Source organism: Tachypleus tridentatus, chromosome 10 (genome assembly GCF_004210375.1).
Source record: "Tachypleus tridentatus isolate NWPU-2018 chromosome 10, ASM421037v1, whole genome shotgun sequence".
NCBI lineage: Eukaryota > Metazoa > Arthropoda > Merostomata > Xiphosura > Limulidae > Tachypleus > Tachypleus tridentatus.
In genome coordinates this window covers 69,809,915-69,833,745 of record NC_134834.1, presented here as the reverse complement: position 1 = coordinate 69,833,745, position 23,831 = coordinate 69,809,915, and the positions used below count along the sequence as shown (strand labels likewise).

Sequence of the window (23,831 nt, the reverse complement as noted above, 5' to 3'; positions counted from 1 at the left end):
TATCTACCTAACAAAATATATTTAACTACTAATGATACGTTTTAATTCAATCTTATATTTCATAAAATAAAGCTGTCAGGAAAACAATTAAAAACGGAAAACGACAACATACACACTTTTGTTGATTTGTTTTTAGGTAAAGGAATGTTCAGGGTTATATTTGATTATATCTTTCTTTGTAAATGAATGTTTATGGTTATATTTGAATATTTATTTTTGTGTAAAAGAGTATATATAGCTATATTTGATTATTTAGTTTTAGCTAAAGGAATATTTAGGTATATATTTGATTATTTAGTTTTAGCTAAAGGAATATTTAGGTATATATTTGATTATTTTTAGGCAAATAAATATTTACATTTCGTTATTTGTTTTTATGTAAAGGAATGTTCAGAGTAATGTACATTCAAACTAAATTTATCAGTAACAGTACAAGGTATATCTATAGTTTCAAGATAAGTTTATATTTAGATTTAACCGGGTTTTTAATTTTAAACACAAAGAAGATTGAAGACGCATTCAATGTTTGTTAGACAAAGGTTTTTACATACTAAACACAGACTTTTACACGCTCGATGTGTGTTTAGGAAGTTTCAGTTTAGTTACACAAAGAGTTTTACACACTCAAAGTGTGTTTAGTATATTTAGTTAAATAAAGAATTCTACCCACTTGAAGATTGTTCAGCAGGTTTAGTTAAACAAGGGTTTTTTGGTACATAACATGTGTATAGTAGTTTTTACATTCTCGACATGCATTTAAAGGTTTTCAGTTAAACAAAGGCTTGAACACAATAGACTTGTTTTTAATATTTAAAAAATTAAATAATGGATTTTTACACATTCGGCGTTTGTTTAATAGTTTTGACTTACAAGCTTTTCACACAATTGGTCTTTGTTTAGTAGTTTTAGTGTTACAAGGGTTTTTACACAGTCACCATTAATTTAACAGTATACATATTAAAAACTGTTTTATTAGAACACATTGAACTCTCTCGCAGTATGTGGTTTGTTTGATGAAGTGCAATATCATAAATTAAAGGGCTCAAAGTCATCATTACTCAAAGTGGTTACGCGGAAGTGATAGTTGTTATATCACTGTCCTCTCCACAAACGTACTTAAATATAGTTTTTAAATTAGGATGTCAATAGAACATAATCTGACAAAAAAGAATGACCTATGAAATCCTGTCAGTAGTTGAACGTGAATATAAGAGGAAAATAGTCTTATAGCCTACCTATAACACAAACATAAATACTTTCTTTGTGTGTTTGTATTTATATCTATACATATGTATATGTGTGTATAGTACAATCAGATACTTTGTTTAGCTTTACTAACATTTCAAAAGGATCTAGCATTGAAGTTCAAAAATTTGTGTATTCAATTAAAAAGAAATTTTATTGCACTTTCTGGTTCATTAAATACTGTTTGTCTATTTTGGATTTCGCGCAAAGCTACACGAGGTCTATCTTCACTTGTCGTCCCTAATTTAGCAGTGGAACAGTAGAGAAAAGGCTAGTCTTTACTACCCACTGCCAGATCTTGGACTACTCTTTTACGAACGAATAGTGGGATTGACCGCACATTAGAGTGCCCCCACTGCTGAAAGGACAAGCATATTTGGTGTGTTGGGGATTCGAACCCGCGACCCTCAGAATACGAGTAGAGCTCTCTAACCAACTCGCCATGCCTGGCTCCCCAACGTGATTAAAAAAAAAGATTTATCTGCAGGGATATCAGAGGTTAGAAACAAATGACGTGATGACTGTTGCTTCTGTTACTTACCAACTTCAAAGTTTATGTTGTTGTGAATGTAATGCCAAGTCTGCAGTTGTTCATCTGATACTGTTAGGCTGTTATAATCGCGGTTTATCATATAACTAGCTGTTGAAGATTTCGGTAATTGATTGCAGTCACAGTTTGGAAAAACGCCATACTGTAAATGACCATTCTACCTCTAAGTTTATTTTAGACTTTAAGGAACATTATGAAAGTCATTGAGAACCAACTTCTAAACTCCAACCATTCTAACAATTCTTCAATTATTATTTAGTACTATACTAGAAATAGTTCTGTAATAATAATAAAAAGAGTTGTTTACTGATGTTTAGTAAAACTAACTTAAATCAATATTCCGAGGAGAGATGCAAGCGTACCAACTAAACAAAACATCTTATTATTACAGCTAATACTGGGTTTACTTTTTGGTTCGCTATCTGACTCTTCATAACACTCACATCAACGACACGCACACACACACACACACATATATATATATATATTCGAACTTGAGTTGGCGACAAAATGCGATCAAAGAGGCAGTTTGTCGGACAAACAAGTGCTCGTTTCCAGAATGACAACCGACGTCGTTTGAGGGGACAGACCATAAAATATATACACCTGAAGTCATAATTTCTCTCTCTGAACTTTAGCTGTATCATCCAACGATCTCTGAAAGATGTTCGCTTCTTGGCATCTGTCACGTGACGCTTCTTTTAGACCACCGGTGTGAGTTAATGTTGTTCTTCACATGCTGCAAAAGAAATCGCGTGATCGCGCGATGAGCATTTTTGTGCAATGAATCATTCATAGTTTACTTTCCAACATATTATCTCGAACTAAAATGATACGATTACAAGATTAATTTCTACAGATTTTCAAACTAGGATTTCTCTGTAAGTAACTGAAACCTCCCACGAACTTATCGCTGATAATTCGGGTCCCTGTAAAAAAAAAAAAAAACTCAAGAAAAACCCTAGCTGAGTAAACTATTTTACGAGGTAAAATGTCAAAGAACCTTTAAAGATAGAGAATAAATTATCATGTCAATTTTAAGCCACTACTTTTAATGAGTTAAACAAATGTTAAATACAAGTCGTATTTTTTGTAATAGTTTCTATTTGATTAAGATATATATTAGATTAATAATGCATTGTGTGTGTGTGTGTATTTTCTTATAGCAAAGCCACATACGGCTATCTACGGAGTCCACCGTTAATATGCAACTACCAGAGTTTGTAGCATGTACCGAATATAAAGATTATTTAAGGTTTTCTTAATATAAACTTTTATTAATTCCGGTTGTGTATTCACGAATTTGTTTGTTCGGTAACTTCTCACAGTTTTGAAATTAGTAGGACTAAGCTTGGCAAGCGAAACCGGATAGCTTAAGGGAAAGAGGGTCTTATCTATATCATGTTACCCTTCTATCCTTATTTATTTGGAGTACTAACGGAGATAAAATGCATCCAGAAGATCGACCAGATTTGATGGGGGTCTAGAAGAAAGTCAGTGTTGTCTCTAAACTCAAAACTGTCACGTATGTGTTCTGGCACCTCCTGGATAGCAAGGGGTCTACTTTTTAAACTGTATTCCTATCTCCTCTCATAGCCTTGGGAACCAAACTTGGCACACGTGCTCAAGAACCATGAACGGATGACCTAGCAGTTTTTTTTTGGGGGGCAGACCTTTAGGGGGTCCCTGAAGATTTTATCATAGATAACGGAGGATCTTGGTAGGTACATTGGAGCCTCTTTGAGTCATAAAGGTGGTTTAAACCCTGCATATATTTTACATCAGTTAAACTAGACAATTATAACACTTTTAGTAAGCATTAGGTATAATATTGTCCAAATACCAAAATATAAGTTTAAAATTATTTTAAAGTCTATTTATATTTATAAATATAATAGTTTACCATCTACAGCAATACCTCACGAGGAATAAAGTGTCTGTATCTTGATATCGTGATAAAGGTGTCAATGAAAGCGATCTTACTTAAAACTTTTCAGTTTATTAAAATATATGATGTTTTTCGTTGATACCAAAGTAATACTTAGTCGCTTCTGTATCTTAATGAACATGTTTTTTACTTAGTTTTTTCAAGTACTAAAAATAAACAAAACCAAAGCACACCTTCAAAGACCATTAGTTATGTTTTAATTTATACGTGTGAACGTGAGGAACTTGAAGCATCACACTGCTGATCATAAAATATCATTTCGTATTTTGTTCTGATCTTATCCTACTCTACTGAATTGTATTTCGTTTTCTATCTTAAATTCATTAACTTTTAACGCATTCACAACACTAGTAAGAACAATGTAAACAACTACCTGAAGTAATTTTAGAGAACTGGAAGTAGGTTACCTCTTCAAAATACGCAGGCCTGCGAATTTAAAGTTCAGAAAAGTTGTCTTGATTTTAAGAACGAGTTTCCCATAAATCGGTAACGTAGATATCGAATATAATATTCATTTTTGTTCCTACCATGTAAGGATTTTTTGACCAATCGGGAAGAAGAAAAAACTTATTGAGATTAAATGATTATTTTGTTTATCACAATGAACATTTTTATTGCCTTTTAGAACAATCAATAAGACTCTCACATCATGATTGGTCTAGAGGTCTCCATAGCCAGCGGTTGGCAACAGTTTAAGTATAACAAAATGTGACCCGATTTCAATGAAAATCTTTCACGTATGTAAAAGTACATATGACATTTTGTGAAAAATATGAACGTGTTGAAGAAAAATGGATATCATTTTCGGATTCAGTGTACAGGAATCATGGAAGAACATGTAAACATATCAATACAATAAAACCGTCGCAGGCCTTTATTATTTATTTCCCTATTTAGTAGTATGTGTGTAAATATGTTAAGTTTGTAACGATGTATTATATCTATAATCTTGCAAGTGTTATCGTTTTTCAAGATTATTTGTTTTTGTATTCTTCACTTCAGGTGCGGGTGTATCAAATAATGTTTCCAGACACAATCAGCAAAGAAGAAAAAAACAAACTGTTGGCCACACGTCGTATCAGTGTCCATTCTGTAGGCTGGGAGGTTTTCTATGTTAAACCTGCTGTTCTGGAATGGCTACGTGGGGAGAGCCCAAACCTGGGTGAGGGGGTGTCAACATTTCATACATTCTTTGTTAACATAGTAATATTCGAAAATAACTAGGACTGGTCACGGAGAATATAAGAAGTAACATTTAGATTATACAGTATACATTTTTTACGTAATATTCACTATAGGAAATGCAAAAATTATTAACAGTTATCGAGAGTTTTGTATGTGTGTAATAAGTATTATGATAATTAAGATAAATTCCGAAATATCACGGAAGAATTAGCTGCAAAATAACAATGTGAAAAATACTTGCTTACAGAGGGCGCTATAATCTTGTTTATTTCATTTTGCTTTTAAGGAAGAGTCAAGAAGAAGTAGAGGTCTTGGGTAGAAAAATGCAAGTTACTAGATTAAATGTAACTAAAGTTCAAAATAACTGAAAACCGTACACAGCCAGTGTGAACAGATATTTAAATATTCTCTATTATTTAAAAAATAATAAATAAATAATAACTTAGAAAATCAGTCTTTTTAGCATAAGAAAAGCAAACAAATTGGAAGAAAGTAAAGCATTATATGGTATTTCATAAATAAAAACAAGATAGAACAGTTTTTGGTTATTGTATTAAGCCATAAAATAGTTGTACAGTTGTAAGTAGAAGCTCAGAAATAGGTGAAGCTATTATTAGATAACTAGCAGAGACTCACAAAACATGTACTAGTTAAGCCTTTATTGATACGGCCTATATTGGATAAAGAAATAGATAAGCAGAGTAATTTGTGTACGTTTTCGCTTTATTTTAATTACGGTTAAACTTTATCATTTTAATACCATTATTAAGTAAGCTTATAATGTCATTCTACGGCCTTATTTGTTTAAAGGTAAGCACAACGATACATCATAGGCAGTCTCCACTCTGCCCACCAGGAGTATCGAAAGCAGGTATTTAGTGTGTAAATCCGCAGACCTCCCACTGTATCACTGAAGGGATGTACCAATAATTGTTAGATTGTTTGTTTGTTTTTAATTTCGCGCAAAGCTACACAAGGGCTATCTGAGCTAGCCGTCCCTAATTTAGCAGTGTAAGACTAGAGGAAAGGCAGCTAGTCATCACCACCCACCGTCAACTCTTGAGCTACTCTTTTACCAACGAATAGTGGGAGTGGCAGTCACATTATAACGCCCCCAAGGCTGAAAGAGCAAACATGTTTGGTGCGACGGGGATTCGAACCTGCGACCCTCGGATTACGAGTCGAACGCCTTAACTCACCTGGCCATACCAGGCCTTATGTGATTGTTAGATATTTTTTAAAAAACTTTGATAATACATTAAAATACTGAAAAGATGAAAGTTGTATAAAACACAATTAAAATGTTAATTCATAGATCGATAGAAGGTCGGATATTTTACATGTTTCGATGTCGTACACGACATCCTCATAAGTGTGAAAAACAAGTTCTATTCAGCATAATAATAAAAAACGTCATGGTCACGTGGCCACTAGTTACATATTTTAAAAAACGATCACGCCATTTACTTACTTTCCGACTTTCTAAGCCTAAATTGTTAGCTAAGATGAAATTATTTGAACCATGTTTTATTATATCTATAGTTTCTCTAATACTTCTAGTCATCATATTATATAGTTGGGTCAAATCACTATTTTTCCCCCACTGGATCACATAACCAATAAACTTTACTCGTTCAGCTAAAACAGGGTCCCCGGTTTTGTTTTTAATGTTTTTATTATGTTCATTTTCTCTAAATTTTACATTTCTTTTCGTTTAATCAATGTTTACACCACTACTACTAGCTCAACTTTATCGTACTTAATACTATCAGTAAACAAATTTATTATGTTATTCTATAAAATAAAGTGAATCATTTTACAAAAACAGAAAACAATGGCAGAGCGGTGTATCTGCGCACTTCCTGAGCTAGAAGCTGGGTTTGGATACCCGTAGTGGGCAGAACACAGATAGCCTATTGTGTAGCTTTATGTTTAATTCCAAACAAACAACAAATTCTTTTAAACACTTTAATAAGATATTAAAATTTTCAAACGATCGTTCATTCATTTATTTTCAAGCCACTTGACAACCATTATAATTTTATGGCTATTTCAAAATTTAATAATGCAATAGATTACCCAAACATTCAACTAACATACAGTGAATTTGATAAGTTAATAAAGACATAAATAGTTTACTTGTTTCATGTGGATTGCTGTATAATATAATAATACTATACACTAATAATACATTTATTAAATCCTATTAGTCACTTAATTATTTTCTACATGGAATGCTTTATAACTTGAAAATCCTGTTAACTTAGTAGTTTTCTAAATGTTCAATTAATCCCTATAGGACCCGGTATGGCTAGGTGGTTAGAGAGCTCGACTCGTAATCTCAGAGTCGCGGGGCTGAAAGGGCGAGCATGTTTGGCGCGACCGTGATGCGAACCCGCGACCCTCAGATTACGAGTCGCACGCCTTAACACGCTTGGCCATGCCGGGCCGTGTCTTTATGACCTTTGATATATAATTTTAAAAGAAAATATTAATTGTGTATTATACAGCGTGGACCGTTTGAATATTTCTATTATTTTAAACATTTACATAAATTCTTTGAATTTTGACGTGTTAAATTTAATATGTTTTTAATGTGTTATTGTTCAAAGTATTTACTAAAATATATTTGTATCCTCTTTGTGTTTACATCCGTTGAAATGAAGTAGAAACACATTTGCATTTATATAATACGCATTTTCAGGATAGAAAAACACTGAGTATTATTATAACAGATTGCGTGGAAAAATACGATATTTCTAAAAATTAATTATATTTAATAATGTTTACATCAGGGATAATTAAAAAAAACATTTGTTAAACACAGCAGGTATTAAGTTAAAACGTAGGTGTTTCACTCTACTCTACATAAACGTTATCCGTGGTTATCCAAACAATCAAATAAGTGATTGGGATGATTTAAATGTTATTTTTAAGGCTTAAGAACAACGATGAATTTTAATCACTTTCTCATGTTAGACAAGTTCAAAGGAAAGAGGTCATTGTTTAACTTACTTGGAAATTTTGTGTTTATGATAAATTGTTAAACTTGCAGAACTAATACTTTATTAATACGTATATGGCATTTTCAACATGAACAGTACTCTATACGTCACATGAAATAGACAGCCAGGTCTTACACCCCATTGGTCACTTATAGTTCTCCCTGATTTAGAGCTTATGACCAAAAAGAGTGAAATCAATCAGTAGCATCCGCCACCAACTCAGCTACTCTTAACCAAATAGTGGAATTAACTGGCACATTATCACGCTTCCACAACTGAAAACGTCTTCATCAGCATGTCGCGGTTCGAACTTTAGACCTTCCAATCTGTAGCTTGGTACATTAACCACTTGTTCACGCCTGGTCCATTTATAATTATTATTGGTCGCATATACTATATATTATCTCATATATCCTAAATCTATTTATTACTTCGTATATCAATCTTATCTGATAATTTGATAACTCTAATAACAAATAACATATTCATTTATTTTTCAAACCACTTGACAACCGTTATATTCTTATGGCTATTTCAAAATGTAACAACCCAATAGATTACTCAAACATTCAACTAACATACAGCGAATTTGATAAATCGATGATGATATAAATAGTTTAATTATTTTCTATGGTTTACTTTATAATGCAATAATACTATAGACTAATGTTACATTTATTAATTATATTAGTCGTTTTATTATTTTCTACATGGAATACTTTATAACGTGAAAATCCTATTATTTCTGTAGTCTTCTAAAATGTTCGGTTAATTTCTATGGATTACTTCAGAGGTTAATACTTCTATAGATAACATATAGATTCAGTGATGTCATAAACCATTTCATAATTCGGCCTTGTTACATTTTCTATGCTAAATTGGTAATCTTCGAAATTAATTGATAATACTTGAAATTCATTTCAGTGTTATGACTATCATTTGATATACATATTTCGGTTTGAATTCACTTAAGTATCAAATATAACTCAGATATATATATACTTAACTTTTTTGTTTTGGGAAATAAATATTTGTTTCATATTCCATTTTCAAGGAAGAGGACAAACAACATCAGATATTTTGTGTGTGTTGTTGTTGTTGTTTATTCTACCCAACATTTCAGCTTCAGGACTTTTCGAGAATCTTTGTTATCAGTTTGCAGGTTACAAAACTGATTTTAAGTAATAGTAACCCGAAATAATATAAAACTACATTATAATAGAATGGCGAATCATGCCCAAAGTATTGTTGAAGTATTTGTTTCATATTAAAAATATTGTGCTCAAGAGTATTTGCTCGTATGTTTTGATGAAGGTTTAAATATCCTTGCTGTGCGGAAGAATGTGTTCAATCCTGCACCAGGTGGGTATCTTCATGAATAAAACAGCACTTCTTTGTCTGTTGTGTATGATTCTCACTATAGTTTACCATGCATTAAGAGATTTACAGTTTTGGTTGGAATCAGCTCTTTCATTGTCGTTAATCAAGCTGATTAAGAGATGCAATTAAAGATTCGGGAAGAAGTTCTTGTATCTGGTAATACGTTACCAACTCTATACGAATTAGTAAATTAAATTAAATACGTATTCTGTACGTTTATAATATTAAAAACTTATCTCACTAATATCTTAAACTGAGTTGTATTATTTTAAATGTTTATAGTTAAAGGTAAATAATTAAACATTATTGGTACTAAATTAAATAATGTTTGTTTGTTTTCTTCATAATCCCCTTTATAACGATTAGAGTTTCATATTTTAATCCATATATTTTATTATTATAAACATTTTTACTTGTAATTAATAACATTTATTATCTATAAATAACAATATTATCTATATTAATAACGTCCCCCGCTAGTACAGCGGTATGTCTACAGATTCACAACACTAAAATCAGCGGTTCGATTCCCCTCTGTGGGCTCAGCAGATAGCCCAATGTGGCTTTGCTATAAGAAAAACACATATTAATAACGCCCTCCGGTGGCTCAAGGGTAATGCGGAGAACTTACATTGCAAAAATCAGGTACAGCCCGGCTAGTACATTGTGAAGTTTATACTCAACATATAAACAAATATATTAATAAACACCTCCCATGAAATATTTCTAATAAAACATACCATTCGTAAATTGTTTAATTTTTACAATTATATGACATTGTATTTTTAATAATATTATTCTATGATTAAACAATTGGCTTTAAAGCACTTGGGTAAATTTCTCCCTTCGTCAAAATTTCGTACTTGATTAATAACTATATCAATAAGAAATGAAAACTTCTTAACATGTAGGCACTTAACACTTTTTTCATATAATAAATTTTAATGAACATGAATCTTGGTGTTTTTGCCAAATATTTAGCATGCTCTTTATTTACATGTTAAAATAATTTTCATTTATAATTATTTTATTTCTAATTTTAAACATTTTATTTTGTTATACAAATACATAATTTGTTTTCAAAAACTTAATTTGTTAATGTTCACCAAACGCTTTAATTTGGATTTCGATTCCTATATTTTAGCAAAAACTAAATGTTAATGGTTTATCATCAGTAAACATAGTAATTTTACAATTTAAAGTTAGCTGACATAAAATGTGATAGAATATCATATAACTGTATTATATTTGAATTGTATATTAATTGTTTTCATAACAGTAAGGTTCGGTATAGCCAGGTGGTTAGGATATTCAACTTGCAATCTGAAGGTTGCGGATTCGAATCCTTGTCACACCAAACGTGCTCGCCTTTTCAGCATTGGGGTCGTTATATTTTGCGGTCAATTCCATTATTCGTTGGTAAAAGAGTATTCCCAGAGTTGGCGGTGGATGGTGATGACTAGCTGCCTTCCCTTTAGTCTTACATTGTTAAATTAGGGACAGCTGGCGCAGATAGCCCTTGTGTAATTTAGTGCGAAATTTAAAAACACACAAGCAAACATTACGATAAGCCTAAAGTCTGTATCTGGAAGGTGTTTTTGAAGACTGATTATACCCACTGGCATGTCAGGCATACCTACTGTTAATATTGGCACTATATACAGGAACTGTTAGTACAAGTACTGTTTACGAGACGCTGTAAGTAAAACTCCTATTATATTTTGTTGATTCACCATTAGATACTGTTTGGTATTGATGTATAGCACTATACACTGTTGGTTGTTGGTGACTCAACACTATACACTGTTAGTTATTTGTGACTCAACACTATACACTGTTGGTTGTTGGTGACTCAACACTATACGCTGTTAGTTATTTGTGACTCAACACTATACACTGTTGGTTGTTGGTGACTCAACACTATACACTGTTAGTTATTTGTGACTCAACATTAGAAACTTCTTAATATCGACATTAAACGTTTTTCGTAATGAAATCTGACGATGCATCTGTTATACAATCTTGTATAACACATACCTTAAAAAAACTTTTTTGTTAAAAGCGTAACACGAACAAGGTAGAAATAAAAATATTTTAAAATACATTCTGTGAGCTGTTCGTGTTTATTCGTTCTCTCCTTCCTATCTTCTATCTGTGTTTAGAGACTTCTAGCATAGCTAGATACTTCCTGAATAATCAGAAGTATTGACGTCAACAAAGCCCTTTGATCTAAGGTACCAAGTAAGGTTATCTGTTTCCGTTGCCATAGTGACTGAAAAAAAAGGTTGCTAAATTAATTCGTGGATGACTTGTTGGTGAACACCTTCACTGGCAGGAACACACGTTCCTGTAGGCTTTGTTATCACACACGAAGAGAGACCTCGAAATGACTAGAAAATCTAAAAAAATAACAGGATTTTGTTATATTTTGTAGTTTTAAAAGCTAATCTGTTTAAAATAAAGTCCGATACCGATTTATATCGTAATTTATACTTGTCTAATATATTTGGATATCACTGATTGTTTTGTTAGTTCAACATTCTAGTGTATTTGACAACGGGTCTGATAGTTACATCGGTCCCAGATTTTCGTATATTTGTCAAAACGCCTGATTCCTTTGCTAGCGCAAAAGTGTCATATATTTTAATTCTCCGTTAGCTCCGTTGAGGCTTTACATATGAGAAGTTTCAAATAATTAATGTTAATAGCAGAAGTTATTCAGATTTACAGTAAATTAAGTGTATTTGAATGCATCGTACAGTGCTAATATTTTGTCTCTTTCCTTCTGTGTCTTTTCTTTTTGCTTGCTTACTGTAATTTTTCCAACTTAGTACAGAACGCTTGAAAGTTCGCATAGCATTAAAACACAAGATATTGATTCTAAACCTTCTTTATCGAAATATTCTTTTATACGTACCAGTCTTTCCAAATCTGGAAACATACACTGTTATGTGAAGGTGAAGCTGAATTGTGAGAAACATTTCTATACTAGTAAACAAGCGTTAAGCTGAATTGTGAGAAACATTTTTATACTAGTAAACAAGCGTTAAGCTGAATTGTGAGAAACATTTTTATACTAGTAAACAAGCGTTAAGCTGAATTGTTCAGTTTGGATTGAAACAAAATCTTGTGTTGTCAGAGACTCAGTCCTTGTTTGATATATATATATATGTATGTTAAAACACTTTATTATTCTGTGTATTTTGTAGTTGTTTTTATTTTGAAAAATAAGACATTGTAATTGAACTCATTTTTTAACTTATTAGGACAAAAAGGAGAAGTAATTACCTTAACTATAGTGTATGTATGGGCCTACCTAAATAATTATGTTTTAAATAATTGAATAATAAACCTAATCAGTTTATTCTAGCATTCTCACAGCGAATAGATACACTTTTCTCATTAAACACAATTTCTCGAAATAATATATGCAATAATGTAAGAGGTTATGTAACAACCCATGTGATACATATACAGTAGTTTCAAACAAAGTGTATGCATCCAGATGGCGAATTTATTGATGACAAGAAATATTATTACAGAAAATACAAAATGAAAGTGAATGAGTTATACAATTCACTAGCATTTTGTGAGTGAGCTCTTTAGTTTACGCAGAGTTTATTTTAATATTGCCATGCTCTTTATCAATGTACGATTATGGAGTATTTTACTAATGCAATCATGTTGTTTAGTTGTCTTTTGAGCACGCAGTTTTTACAAAAATCCATATACAGTCATATGAATACTCATATCTTCTTCTTCTTCTTCATGTGTCAAATCTGCGGCAGACATCGACGACCATGGCATGCCAGACTTCTCTGTTGTCAATCCTCCTTATCAACTCGATGTTGCTCATTGAGTTCTTGGTGACATAGTTATTGAGGCTGTCGATTAGTTCTTTGACACCCTCTGTTTTTTCTCCCTTCTATTTTTCCACATAGCATCTGTTTCTCTATCCCATTCTTCCTACAAATGTGTCCTAGAAATTCCATTTGTCTCTTTCTTATAGTTTTCATGAGGGACCTTTTGTATCCTGCCAGTTCCATGACTTCCACATTTGTTTTTCTTTCAGTCCATGATATTTTAAGCATCCTTCTAAGGAACCACATTTCAGCAGCTTATAATCTCTTCTCTGTATCTTTGTTCAGTGAATACTCATATAGAGACTTTTATTGGTCTCTTTAAGAACAGGATATCTCTTTGTTGCATTTGTTGTACACTTGAGGTCATTGTTTAACTTAAAGATAAATCTCTCCACGATGAGTTGCAATTCTGAAGGCATGGTATAATGGATCATAACTTGCCTGTACTTATCAGAAGTCAGGGTGCCATCAATTCTATGTTAATTGTTAATATTGTTCTACTTGTATGTAAGATAATACCAACTGATGGTTGGATTTATTTTAAGATGAAACCATATAATATCTAGAGAGAATGTATAATAATTTTCAACTGCTTGTGTGACCGAATAAAGAGTAACGTGTTGTCTTTTCATAGTCTCTAAGTATAGGATGGATTTATCATTTTAAATTAACTAATACTATTAATTAAAATAATACAAAAACTTGTATCGATTCCCCACAATGCTTCATTTTAGTATTGTGCATTGATAATGGTATTGTTCTCCTCTTCACAGTCGAACAAACTGTCACCGGTTTTTGATGAATAATAAAGACCTGGATTCGTCTATAGCGCGCATAGTCTCCAGTTTTGTTCGTTTCATTTTTGTAGTCCAAAGACAGTTTAACTATTTTGATATAGTAGCAGTTTTTAAGTATTACGCTTCCATTAAGACCACTAATTTTTATCTCTGTTCTCGAAACAACATTAATATTTTTTACGGCAAAGTCTTTGGTAAGGTTTGCTTGCAACTCTCTTTGTTAACCTGAAGATGAACTAAGAAAGGCAGTTTTTTCTCTACTTTATTTTAATAAAACTTTTAATGCCCATACCAACCGTCTTGAGACACATGTCGTGTTATATATCACTATATACGTGTTGAATTTCGTACTCCAGTACTAAGACTGAATAAGATAAAGTTTTTTTAATAACTAATTGGTAACATTGAGGATTTATAACGCTAAATTCTGAGGTGTGATTCATGCGATGTGCACAGAGTAAACAGCTAATTGCGCAACGATGTGTTTAACAACAAACAAATAATGCATAGTTGAAACACTTCTCAGCTGAGACAATTAATTCTGCGTTATTTGTTAGTCTGTTAATCTGACACAGCTAGAATTACAAGTAATACATGCATCACTTTTCACTAATGTTACCAAAACTCATCACAAAGTTTATTCAATGCTTTCTTCGAATTCTAGTTCATTGCCCCCTAACATCTTTCATTAGAAAAACCAAGAAAACCATATTTTTCCAGCAGAGCACTTATCGGATCGATGCCACGGAAAAGCGTTGCAATTTAAAACTACAACCCCTTATTTCATGGTGCCAGAGTTGGAAAGCAATGAGAAAATCTAATACCATGAATTTACTATTGTGAGTAACTCAGATTAAAAATCAGGTGAGTGGGCAGGTCATGGTTCGATGAATGCGGTTTTCTAAGATTTGACAAACCCGAGTGCAATATCCTTCTAATGAACAGCAGTTTTGTAACTTTCAGAGTAATAAACGACCTAAATTCATAATTGCGTTTATTTCTTATTAAGTTCTGCCCACCGCGGGTATTTAAGTCTGATTTTTTTGGGTTATAAACCCTCGGTCTTACTGATGAGCTACTCATTGCGTAATAAGAACATTTTTTTTATGAGCAACCATTGATTTTGTAAATAGTGTCGCGAAATTTCGAGATTTGTTTCGTAAGGAAAGCAAGAAAGATAGCGCGAAACGAAAATATTTGATTTTGTAGTTAGTTTAATATTTTTAATCTTTTCGATAAAAAAATAACAAATGCACTTGGAAAATAGTAATTACAACCAAATGAGTCGATAAAATCAATGTGTAACCTGAATATTATGGAAATGTCTGGTGTTGCTGTTTCTTTACCTCTTTGCTTCTCTTGTACTCTGTTTATCGAACAATTAATCCATATAAGACAGGTGGATAAATAATCGATAAATATTTTGAAATGCGTGTAAGTCTCAATAATTCTGTGTATCACGTTAGATCTGTTGTGAATTCTCATTTCTTTAAGGTCGAAATTCAAAATCCCTCTCATTATATCGAAGTTTCGAACGTTATCGATATGATTAAATAACAAAATCGAAAGTCTGAATACGCTGACATTTTAAATAATTCGCATAATGTGAGTTTGATATCTTAATTATAGCAGGACTGTTAATCTACACATGATCAACTCTGTCATATAAAGATATACGAAAAATTTAAAATAGGAAGGGCAACAATGAAAAGAACAACCAGTTTTATCACCCAGTTGTACAATGGAAAACATAACCAATTTTATCACCCAGTCGTACAATGGAAAACATAAGCAGTTTTATCACACAGTTGTCCGTTAGAAAATATAAACAATTTCAGCACACAGTTGTTAAATGGAAAGCACAACTGATTTTATAACACAGTTGTCCAATGAAAAACATAACTAGTTTTATCACACAGTTGCAGTTGCCCAATAAAAAACAAACCCAGTTTTATGATACAGTTCTCCAACGGAAAACATAACTAGTTTTATCACATGATTGTCCAATGGAAAATATAACCAGTTCTATCAAACAGCTGTTCTATTTTGACGTTTGATTTGGGTTTGCTGCTCAGGAAATAGAATCTTATGTTTAGTTAAAGCTTACAAGCAGGGGGCGCTGATAGCTTTCTTTAGATATTATCTTGCGTCTTTAATTTTTACCTTAATCTCATTTTACATTTCCTACCCTTGTAGTTTTACCTATGTTTCCTAATAATTCATAAGTGTTCACTCAGATTCAAACACCTGGTACCTTCAAGCTAGTATCATATTGAATGGTTACCAGTTTTCACACACACATGCACTTAAGTTTTAAATAATAATGACCAAACATTTCACACTAAGTTGGCATCGAGAAAAATATATGAATTTTCACACACACACATATATATGTATATATAAAATCAAAATCGATTTCATTCAATAATACTTAATTTACACTAAAGGTTCAGACATGAAAGTGATCAATTTTTGCGTAAACCAAAGATCGTGAGACTAATATTTGTTGCTATTAATGTCATGGTGTTAGCGTCGATTCACTATTGGTATTCTTCATGATCTAAAATAGGTAGATTTGCTTTGGTCAATCACTTACATACTTACACTGTCTTGTAGAAGCTCTAGGCACATGTATATTTAGAACCAACCAAAATTTATCTGACTTTTACTTTATGAAGTTGCTTTGTTTAAAAGATTATTCAAGGAAAAATGGTAAAATATATTATTTTGTGGCTGGAATTGCATTCGTTGGTACTGAAAGAAGAAGTTGTGATAGAATAGAGCTCAAGGCTTTTAAACATTTATGCTTCGAGAAAACAAAATATGTAATGTTAACAGGTTATGCAAATATATCTGCAAAACATTTTGTTTTCTACACACAGTCCATTCTTATGCTAATATTTAGGCTAAACATAAACTTTTTGATAATTCGGCAAATACCTAGTTCAATAAGCCGTTCATTTCAATGTGACTAGAACTTTCTAATTTGTGTTTTAATACATTTTGTCTTCAATGTTTTACAGATTTTTAAATTTTAAAGATTTGGGTGTATTAAATATCACCACTTATTCAATTTGTTAACGACGTTATATAACCGAACTTCTTTGTAAATCATAAACCTTCTTGTATATTTAATCATTTGGTAATAGTACTTTACTTTTTTTCTAGGTTTTCTTGTTACCGCAAGGACAATGACCGGAGAAAGAGTCCGGAACGGAGTTCTACGGTTTGCAAAACGTCATCAGCATCACGTGAACAAACAGCCAATACTTGTCCTTTTCAATGATGACAGTACACCTAGGGAAAACATACAACTTCCAGATCTTAGTAAGTATAACGATTTCAAACTTACTTTGATAAATTTATGATGCCTTTTTCTTGTAAACAGTTATTTCATTTACAATATTTCCACATCAAACTGTAAGTTTGAGGATTTATAACACTAAACACTGGGGCTTCATATCTACAGTGGATCACAGAACAAGTGGCTCTTTGTTCACTTTTGCGCTTAAACACACAACTCTATAAAGACTCACCAGCACTCTAAACACAAATACAATTTATTTCCTGTTGTTTTTATTTACACTGCAATTAAACATTTTAACAGATACGAAAGTATAAAAGAAGACTGATAGAGTTTTACCAAACGTTTACGTCATAAATTTATTATTATTTTTAAAATTACCAGCGTTACACGTGGCATTAAAAGATGTATAAAAATATTCGCTTATGAATAAACAAAATTTACCGATAGTTATATTATTCATTTTTACATTTAATTTTTTCAACATTCTCATGTTTTCTGAACTATTTTAAAAATAAGTACTGATGTTATTAGTGTAAAATGTAAAACTGAAATAGCCACCGAAGTTATAGAGGTGAGAAAATGAATAAGCTGTAGAGCACATTTTCGTAACAACGGGAAGTGAACCATGAACTCTCGGCTTAACAACCTGGTACGCTAATAATTACTGGTGCACACCGAGTTTTCTACCGATAAGAATTTTGGATTAGGCACAAACGCAATAACAACCGTAAACAATAAAATAGAAATCTGAATAAATTATGGAAGTTTATTACTCTTTTAAGGTAAGCCCAAGAAACTAAATGTTTCTTCAAATTAGAAGTCAAGAAGTTTAAATATGTTTGTTACAAATGAACAAACAATCACAAACCGCTATATAAAACATATTTCTTTAGCCTATTATTGTAATGTAGGCTTTGCTGCGTGTTAACAAAATTGTACAGTATAGGAACTTTTACAGGAACTCATAGATAAAGTAGAAATTATCACGATCATTGATACAGTTGAAGCTAAGAGATTTTACTGCTGTAAATGTATCTTATCATACAGAAGAAACTTGTAAATTACGTTTGGCTACTTTATCATATAATATCCAATTTAGGTAGAAGGTTCTGTACACATAAGATATTTTTGTCTTAAGTTGAGTTTATTTTAATCATTTTTTATCCAAATTAAATTATTCTATGAACAGCTATGTTTTTAACTTGTATGAACAGCTACGAAACATTGTTTTTAATTTGTGAGAGAAAACAGTGAATAATAATTTTACTTTTTAACCTATGAGAGATCAACTCGTGATGTAGCTTATAGTCCAAATTTTACTTTAAAGCGACACTGAAGAGTAGTTAACAACCATTATTTTACATTAGGCTAAAAGAGTGAAAAATAATTGCATTTTTTTTTAGTTTATACAAAGCTACACAATCGACAATCTCTTCTCTGCCAACCACGGGTACCGAAGCCAGCTTTTTAGCGTCGTAAGTCCAGAGATAAAGCGCTATATCACGAGGAAACTCGATAAGAGGTTTGTTTGTTTTTGAATTTTGCGCAAAGCTACACAAGGCTTATCTGTGCTAGCCGTCCCTAATTTAGCAGTGTAAGACTAGAGGAAAGGCAGCTAGTTATCACCACCCATAGCCATTTCTTGGGCTACTCTTTTACCAATGAATAGTGGGATTAACCGTCACATTATAATGCTCCCACGGTTGAGAGGACGAGCATATTGGGTGTGGTGAGATTCGAACCCGCGACCCTCAGATTACGAGTCAAGCGCCCTACCCACCTACCAATGCCGGGCTTTTTATAAGAGGAAATATTAATGAACGATTATGGTTGGTTTTTTTTCAATTTACATGAGATGAAACGAGATGGATAAATATAGTTTTACGCGTATGAAAGTAAACATTGAAAAATTGCAAGCCTTAAAACAAATAAAACGCTGGTGAACAATTGTAGTGTTTAATTCTTATAAAGACAAACTTGGATTAATAATTACTTTTCCAAATTATCCATATAAAAGATAAATAATAATATTTTACAATTTATGACGAATAAAATATTGATTAAAAACACACTACTCAAAACTAAAGTTAGTAAAAAAAGAAAAGTTGAAATTGTTCATTTGATAACCCTTAACGTAAATCTTTATTAATTTTAATATTTCCCGAAAATGATCAAAATATACAAGGAACTACGAGCCTCTCGGGGTTTTATGTACCAGAAAATATTTGTTTTCATGAATGCTTATCTATTGTGTAACTGCTGCTACTAAATGACATTTATGAAATTTCGTCTTATTGGAAATCTTTATGCCATGACATATTATTTAAAAAAGTCCATCACCCAGTAACTTACCATAAACAGTTATGGCCCGGCATGGCCAGATGGTTAAGGACTTGATTCAAAATCTGAGGGTCGCAAGTTCGAATCCCCATCACACCAAACATGCCCGCCCTTTCAGCCATGGGGACGTTATAATGTGACGGTCAATCCCATTATCCTTTGGGAAAATAGAAGCTCAAGAATTGGCGGTGGGTGGTGATGACTAGCTGCTATTCCTCTAGTCTTACACTGCTAAAGTAGGGACGGCTAGCACAGATAGCCTTCGTGTAGCTTTGCGGTGCGAAATTCAAAACAAAGAAACAAAAAGTTAAACTTCTTCTGTAACTATTGGCCTCAATAATAACGTAAACCCAAATTCATCATAAGTCTTCTACGCTATAAAAATTGTTAAGTAAATGGAACGTTGCATTTTTTTTGTTCTTGCTCGTCTAGTCAATGTACACCTTTCCTTGTACAAACAGAGATAAACCGTGTTAGTTGGGAAAAGGTTGCACTAATGCCTGCAGATACAGCTATTCTGTGACTTAATTTGAACTATAAAAACACACACATACACACACACCCATCCAAGGAGTGAACAATTTTATAGCGTGACACTAATTCTCTTAAGTAAAATCGAGAAATCCCCGCCAGGGGGCTACGCTACAATTCCTCATAAATAGCAAAATCCTACACCAAATACTATTCATACATATTTCAGATGAAGCCTAAGTGCACTATTTTTATCACTGTAAAATTGATTTTTTTTCAAACGATAAATACGCAACTTAAAGTCCTGATCCTGGAAGTTTGTGACTGGTCAGCACTAAGTATACGGACTTGCAATGCTAAAACAACTAAATTTCCTATGATTGACAGAGTACTGGTAGCTCGTTATGTAAATTTTAGATGAAACAATAAAAACCTCCAGAATTTTAAATCTCAAAGATTTTTTTTTGCAGAAACGGATTAAAATGAACAATATTTTGCCCTCAGTTTAATTTTTGTTAATTTATCGCTCTCATTTATTAAACCTCCCTCGGTGGTTCAGCGAATTTTTTTACGTTTTAAATCACTAAAGTATAGGGTTAGAATCCCTGTGGTGGACAAAGTGTGTAGAATCCAATGTGACTTTGGGCTAAAATAAATAAAATACATTTTGACCAGGGTGTGTAGATACACAGCAAACAATTTTCGTCGATGTTAAAAAAATCGTTGAACATAAGCTCTCGCTGTGGAAAACAATCCAAAAAATACATGTTTGTAATGGATAAACACATTTACTAAACTAACGAGTCTTGAAAATTGGAAGGTAAAAAAAAAAAATTAATATTTGCTTTATGTGTTTTAATATTGTTGAAAGCTTTATCAAACATGTTTATGCAGTCAGAGCTCAGTCCGCGGTTTTTACAACTACAACAATGAAAAATTATCTATTATAATCCTATTCATTTGTCTAAAAGAGACTAGCATTCTTTGCATTAATAACAAATAATTAATTTGGTCTAAACGACAATATATACATATATATATTATTTACACTACCTGATGTTAAACAAAATGATAGCTTATTTCTCTGAAAAATGATTATTCAAAAAAGAAACATTTCAAACTAGATGATAAATTATTTCTCCTTAGCTTTTGGCTCGAACATGACCTATCGCTTTGGGAATCTAAAAATCTCATGTTCGAGACGAGTTGCTGCCAAACACACTTTGCCCTTTCAGATGCGATTTATAAGAGTGATAGTCAATTCCTCTACTAGGTTAAAAATTGCCCACTTTATATCAGGCGGCGGGTGCTACTGATTAATAGTTTTCCTTCTGGTGCAGGGGACGGCACGGCCAGGAGGTTAGGCCACTCGACTCGTATTCTGAGGATCGAAAGTTCGAATCTCCGTCACACCAAACATGCTCGCTCTTTCAGCCGTGGGTGCACTATAACATGACGGATAATTCCACTATTCGTTGATAAAAGAGTATCCCAAGAGTTGGCGATGTGTGGCGATTATTAGCTGCCTTCCCTCTAGTCTTACACTGCTGAATTAGGGACGGCTAACGCATGTAGCCCTCACGAAACTTTGCGCGAAATTCAAACCAAACCAAACCAAACCTTGTAATCTTTCAGTGCTAAATTATGGATGGCTAGCGCAGGTAGTCTTCGTGTAGCTTTGCACGAAATTCGAAATAAATCATATCCTCTGGTGAGCACTTCAAAGTTAGGTATGGCTTTACCTGAACCTTAGTGTATTTCGGACCTTGCTGATTAGTCCAAAGGTTACATGGTACGTTTTTTAGCTTGGTCTAGGGTCAAAGATCAGTCATCGATTTTAAAAAATGTATAATCGGTTTATTCAACTTTATTGGTGTTCAACACCAATATAATACAGTAATAGATAGCAAACAACAAACAACCAAACTTTATAGTTAAAGGCATCAATTAGATGTGCTGTCTTTTAGATTCAGTTAGCTCTTATTATTTTTATTTTCACCCTCTTGTTGGTAAGTTATAAACAGCCTTAGGGCTGCCATTTTGACAACCTAAATGTAGCTCCCTGTATATAGGATGTCGTTCAGGTGAATAAAAATAATGAGTAATTTTCAATTTTAATACCCATACCAGCCATTTTGAGATAGATGATGGAATCTATCTATCTATTAGAAGTCATTTCATTCTCTGTATTGAGGGAAAAGCCCAAATTTTAGGTTTACAATTAGTTTTCTTTACAAAATTTACAGAATTTTATGACTTAACCGATTTTGTAAGATAGTTAAAGTAACTGAATTAAGAATAAACTGTATTCTATGAGGCCATAGAATCATCATTTACATATATATAAAACAAAAGGAAATACAATGTTACGAAGCCACAGAGTAATTATTTCTAGAAGCAACGAAACCAACAATGAAGTTAATTTTACGTAGTAATATAATTATTATTCGCGGAAATAGCAGAACCAGCCGTTAACTTGGTTCTACGATACCATAAAACCAATAATATATTTGGAAGCATCAGTACATGTATTTAGGAGAAGCTATAATATAGTTTTGCACAAGCAGTACTAAAAGCATGGTTATTTTTAAACAGAAGAAATATAATACGGTTATATTTTCAAGAAGCATCAACATATTAATTTCTATATGGCAACTGTAGAATCTTGTGCTACTCTTTTACCAACGAATAGTGAAATTGACCGTAACGTTATACGCCCCCACGACTTAAAGGGAGAGCATGTTTGGTGCGACGAGGATTCGAACCCGCGACCCTGGCATTACGAGTCGAGTGCCTTAACCAACTGGCCATGTTGGACCGCAGTAACTTTTACAGCAAGCCAAGTTTTGATTATAACGATTACAACACTTCGACTACTGTAGCAATTGCTGTTATTATATTCTTTAATTAATTATTCATTTTTGTAAGTGTCTCACTAAACATTATCTGCCAATATTTGTTCTCTACATACCTCTTATCTTATACATTTCTATGATGAATTAGAAACATCATTTTGGTGGAAAAACAAACTAACTTATTCCCAGGTCCTCTCTTACAATTCATAATATCAGTAAGAACAAGAAGTGTGTATACTTTGTTAACATAAATAATTTCGTCAAACAAACCTCTCTAGAATGTGAACAAACATGTTTAATATAACAATATAACTGTTTATTCACACAAGTATTGATGTGGTTGCGTTTATCATTGTTTGGTTATAGTAGCACAAATCAGTTAAATGGGCTATCTTCGCTGTATCCACTACTAGGATGAAACGCCTATTTCTAGCCGTCATCATTCCGCTGAGTCACCGCGGGTGTTTCGTTTATCCTATTACAAATTTTATCGACATGCAATATATCACTAAATTGATATATAGACTTCTTTGCCAGTGTTTTGTCACCTTGGCAACGTCACTTAGCAAAGTCAAGCGGTCAATTTCGATTGGCTTGTCCTTAATACATGCCGCCTTGGGAACGTCAACTGTTACGTTGATAGGCTTTGATGCAGCGCTTCGTAAGAATATTTTTAGCCATTTTATTTTATAACAATAGAAACGCTCACCAATAGACCCTCTATTTATGTCATACAGGAATTGTAAGATCGTTTTCGTTTTATAATTCATCATTTGAAAATGTAAAGAAGTTTTAATTATATTTTGTAATCGTGTAACACAGTTTTTATAATCTAAAACCACATTGGAATAATACAAGTACCCTCCAATTGGTATATGATTAGAC

At 32.6% G+C, this 23,831-nt stretch overlaps 1 protein-coding gene across 1 annotated transcript in view; it reads left to right on the top strand.

Annotated features, from left to right (window-relative positions):
* LOC143229514 (bone morphogenetic protein 2-like) overlaps nucleotides 1-23,831 on the top strand; it is a 60,663-nt gene that overhangs the window by 19,162 nt on the left and 17,670 nt on the right. The window contains exons 3-4 of the mRNA XM_076461969.1: nucleotides 4,746-4,905; nucleotides 17,142-17,300. Coding sequence (XP_076318084.1) covers nucleotides 4,746-4,905; nucleotides 17,142-17,300 — 319 coding nt within the window. The remainder of the gene's footprint in view (nucleotides 1-4,745; nucleotides 4,906-17,141; nucleotides 17,301-23,831) is intronic.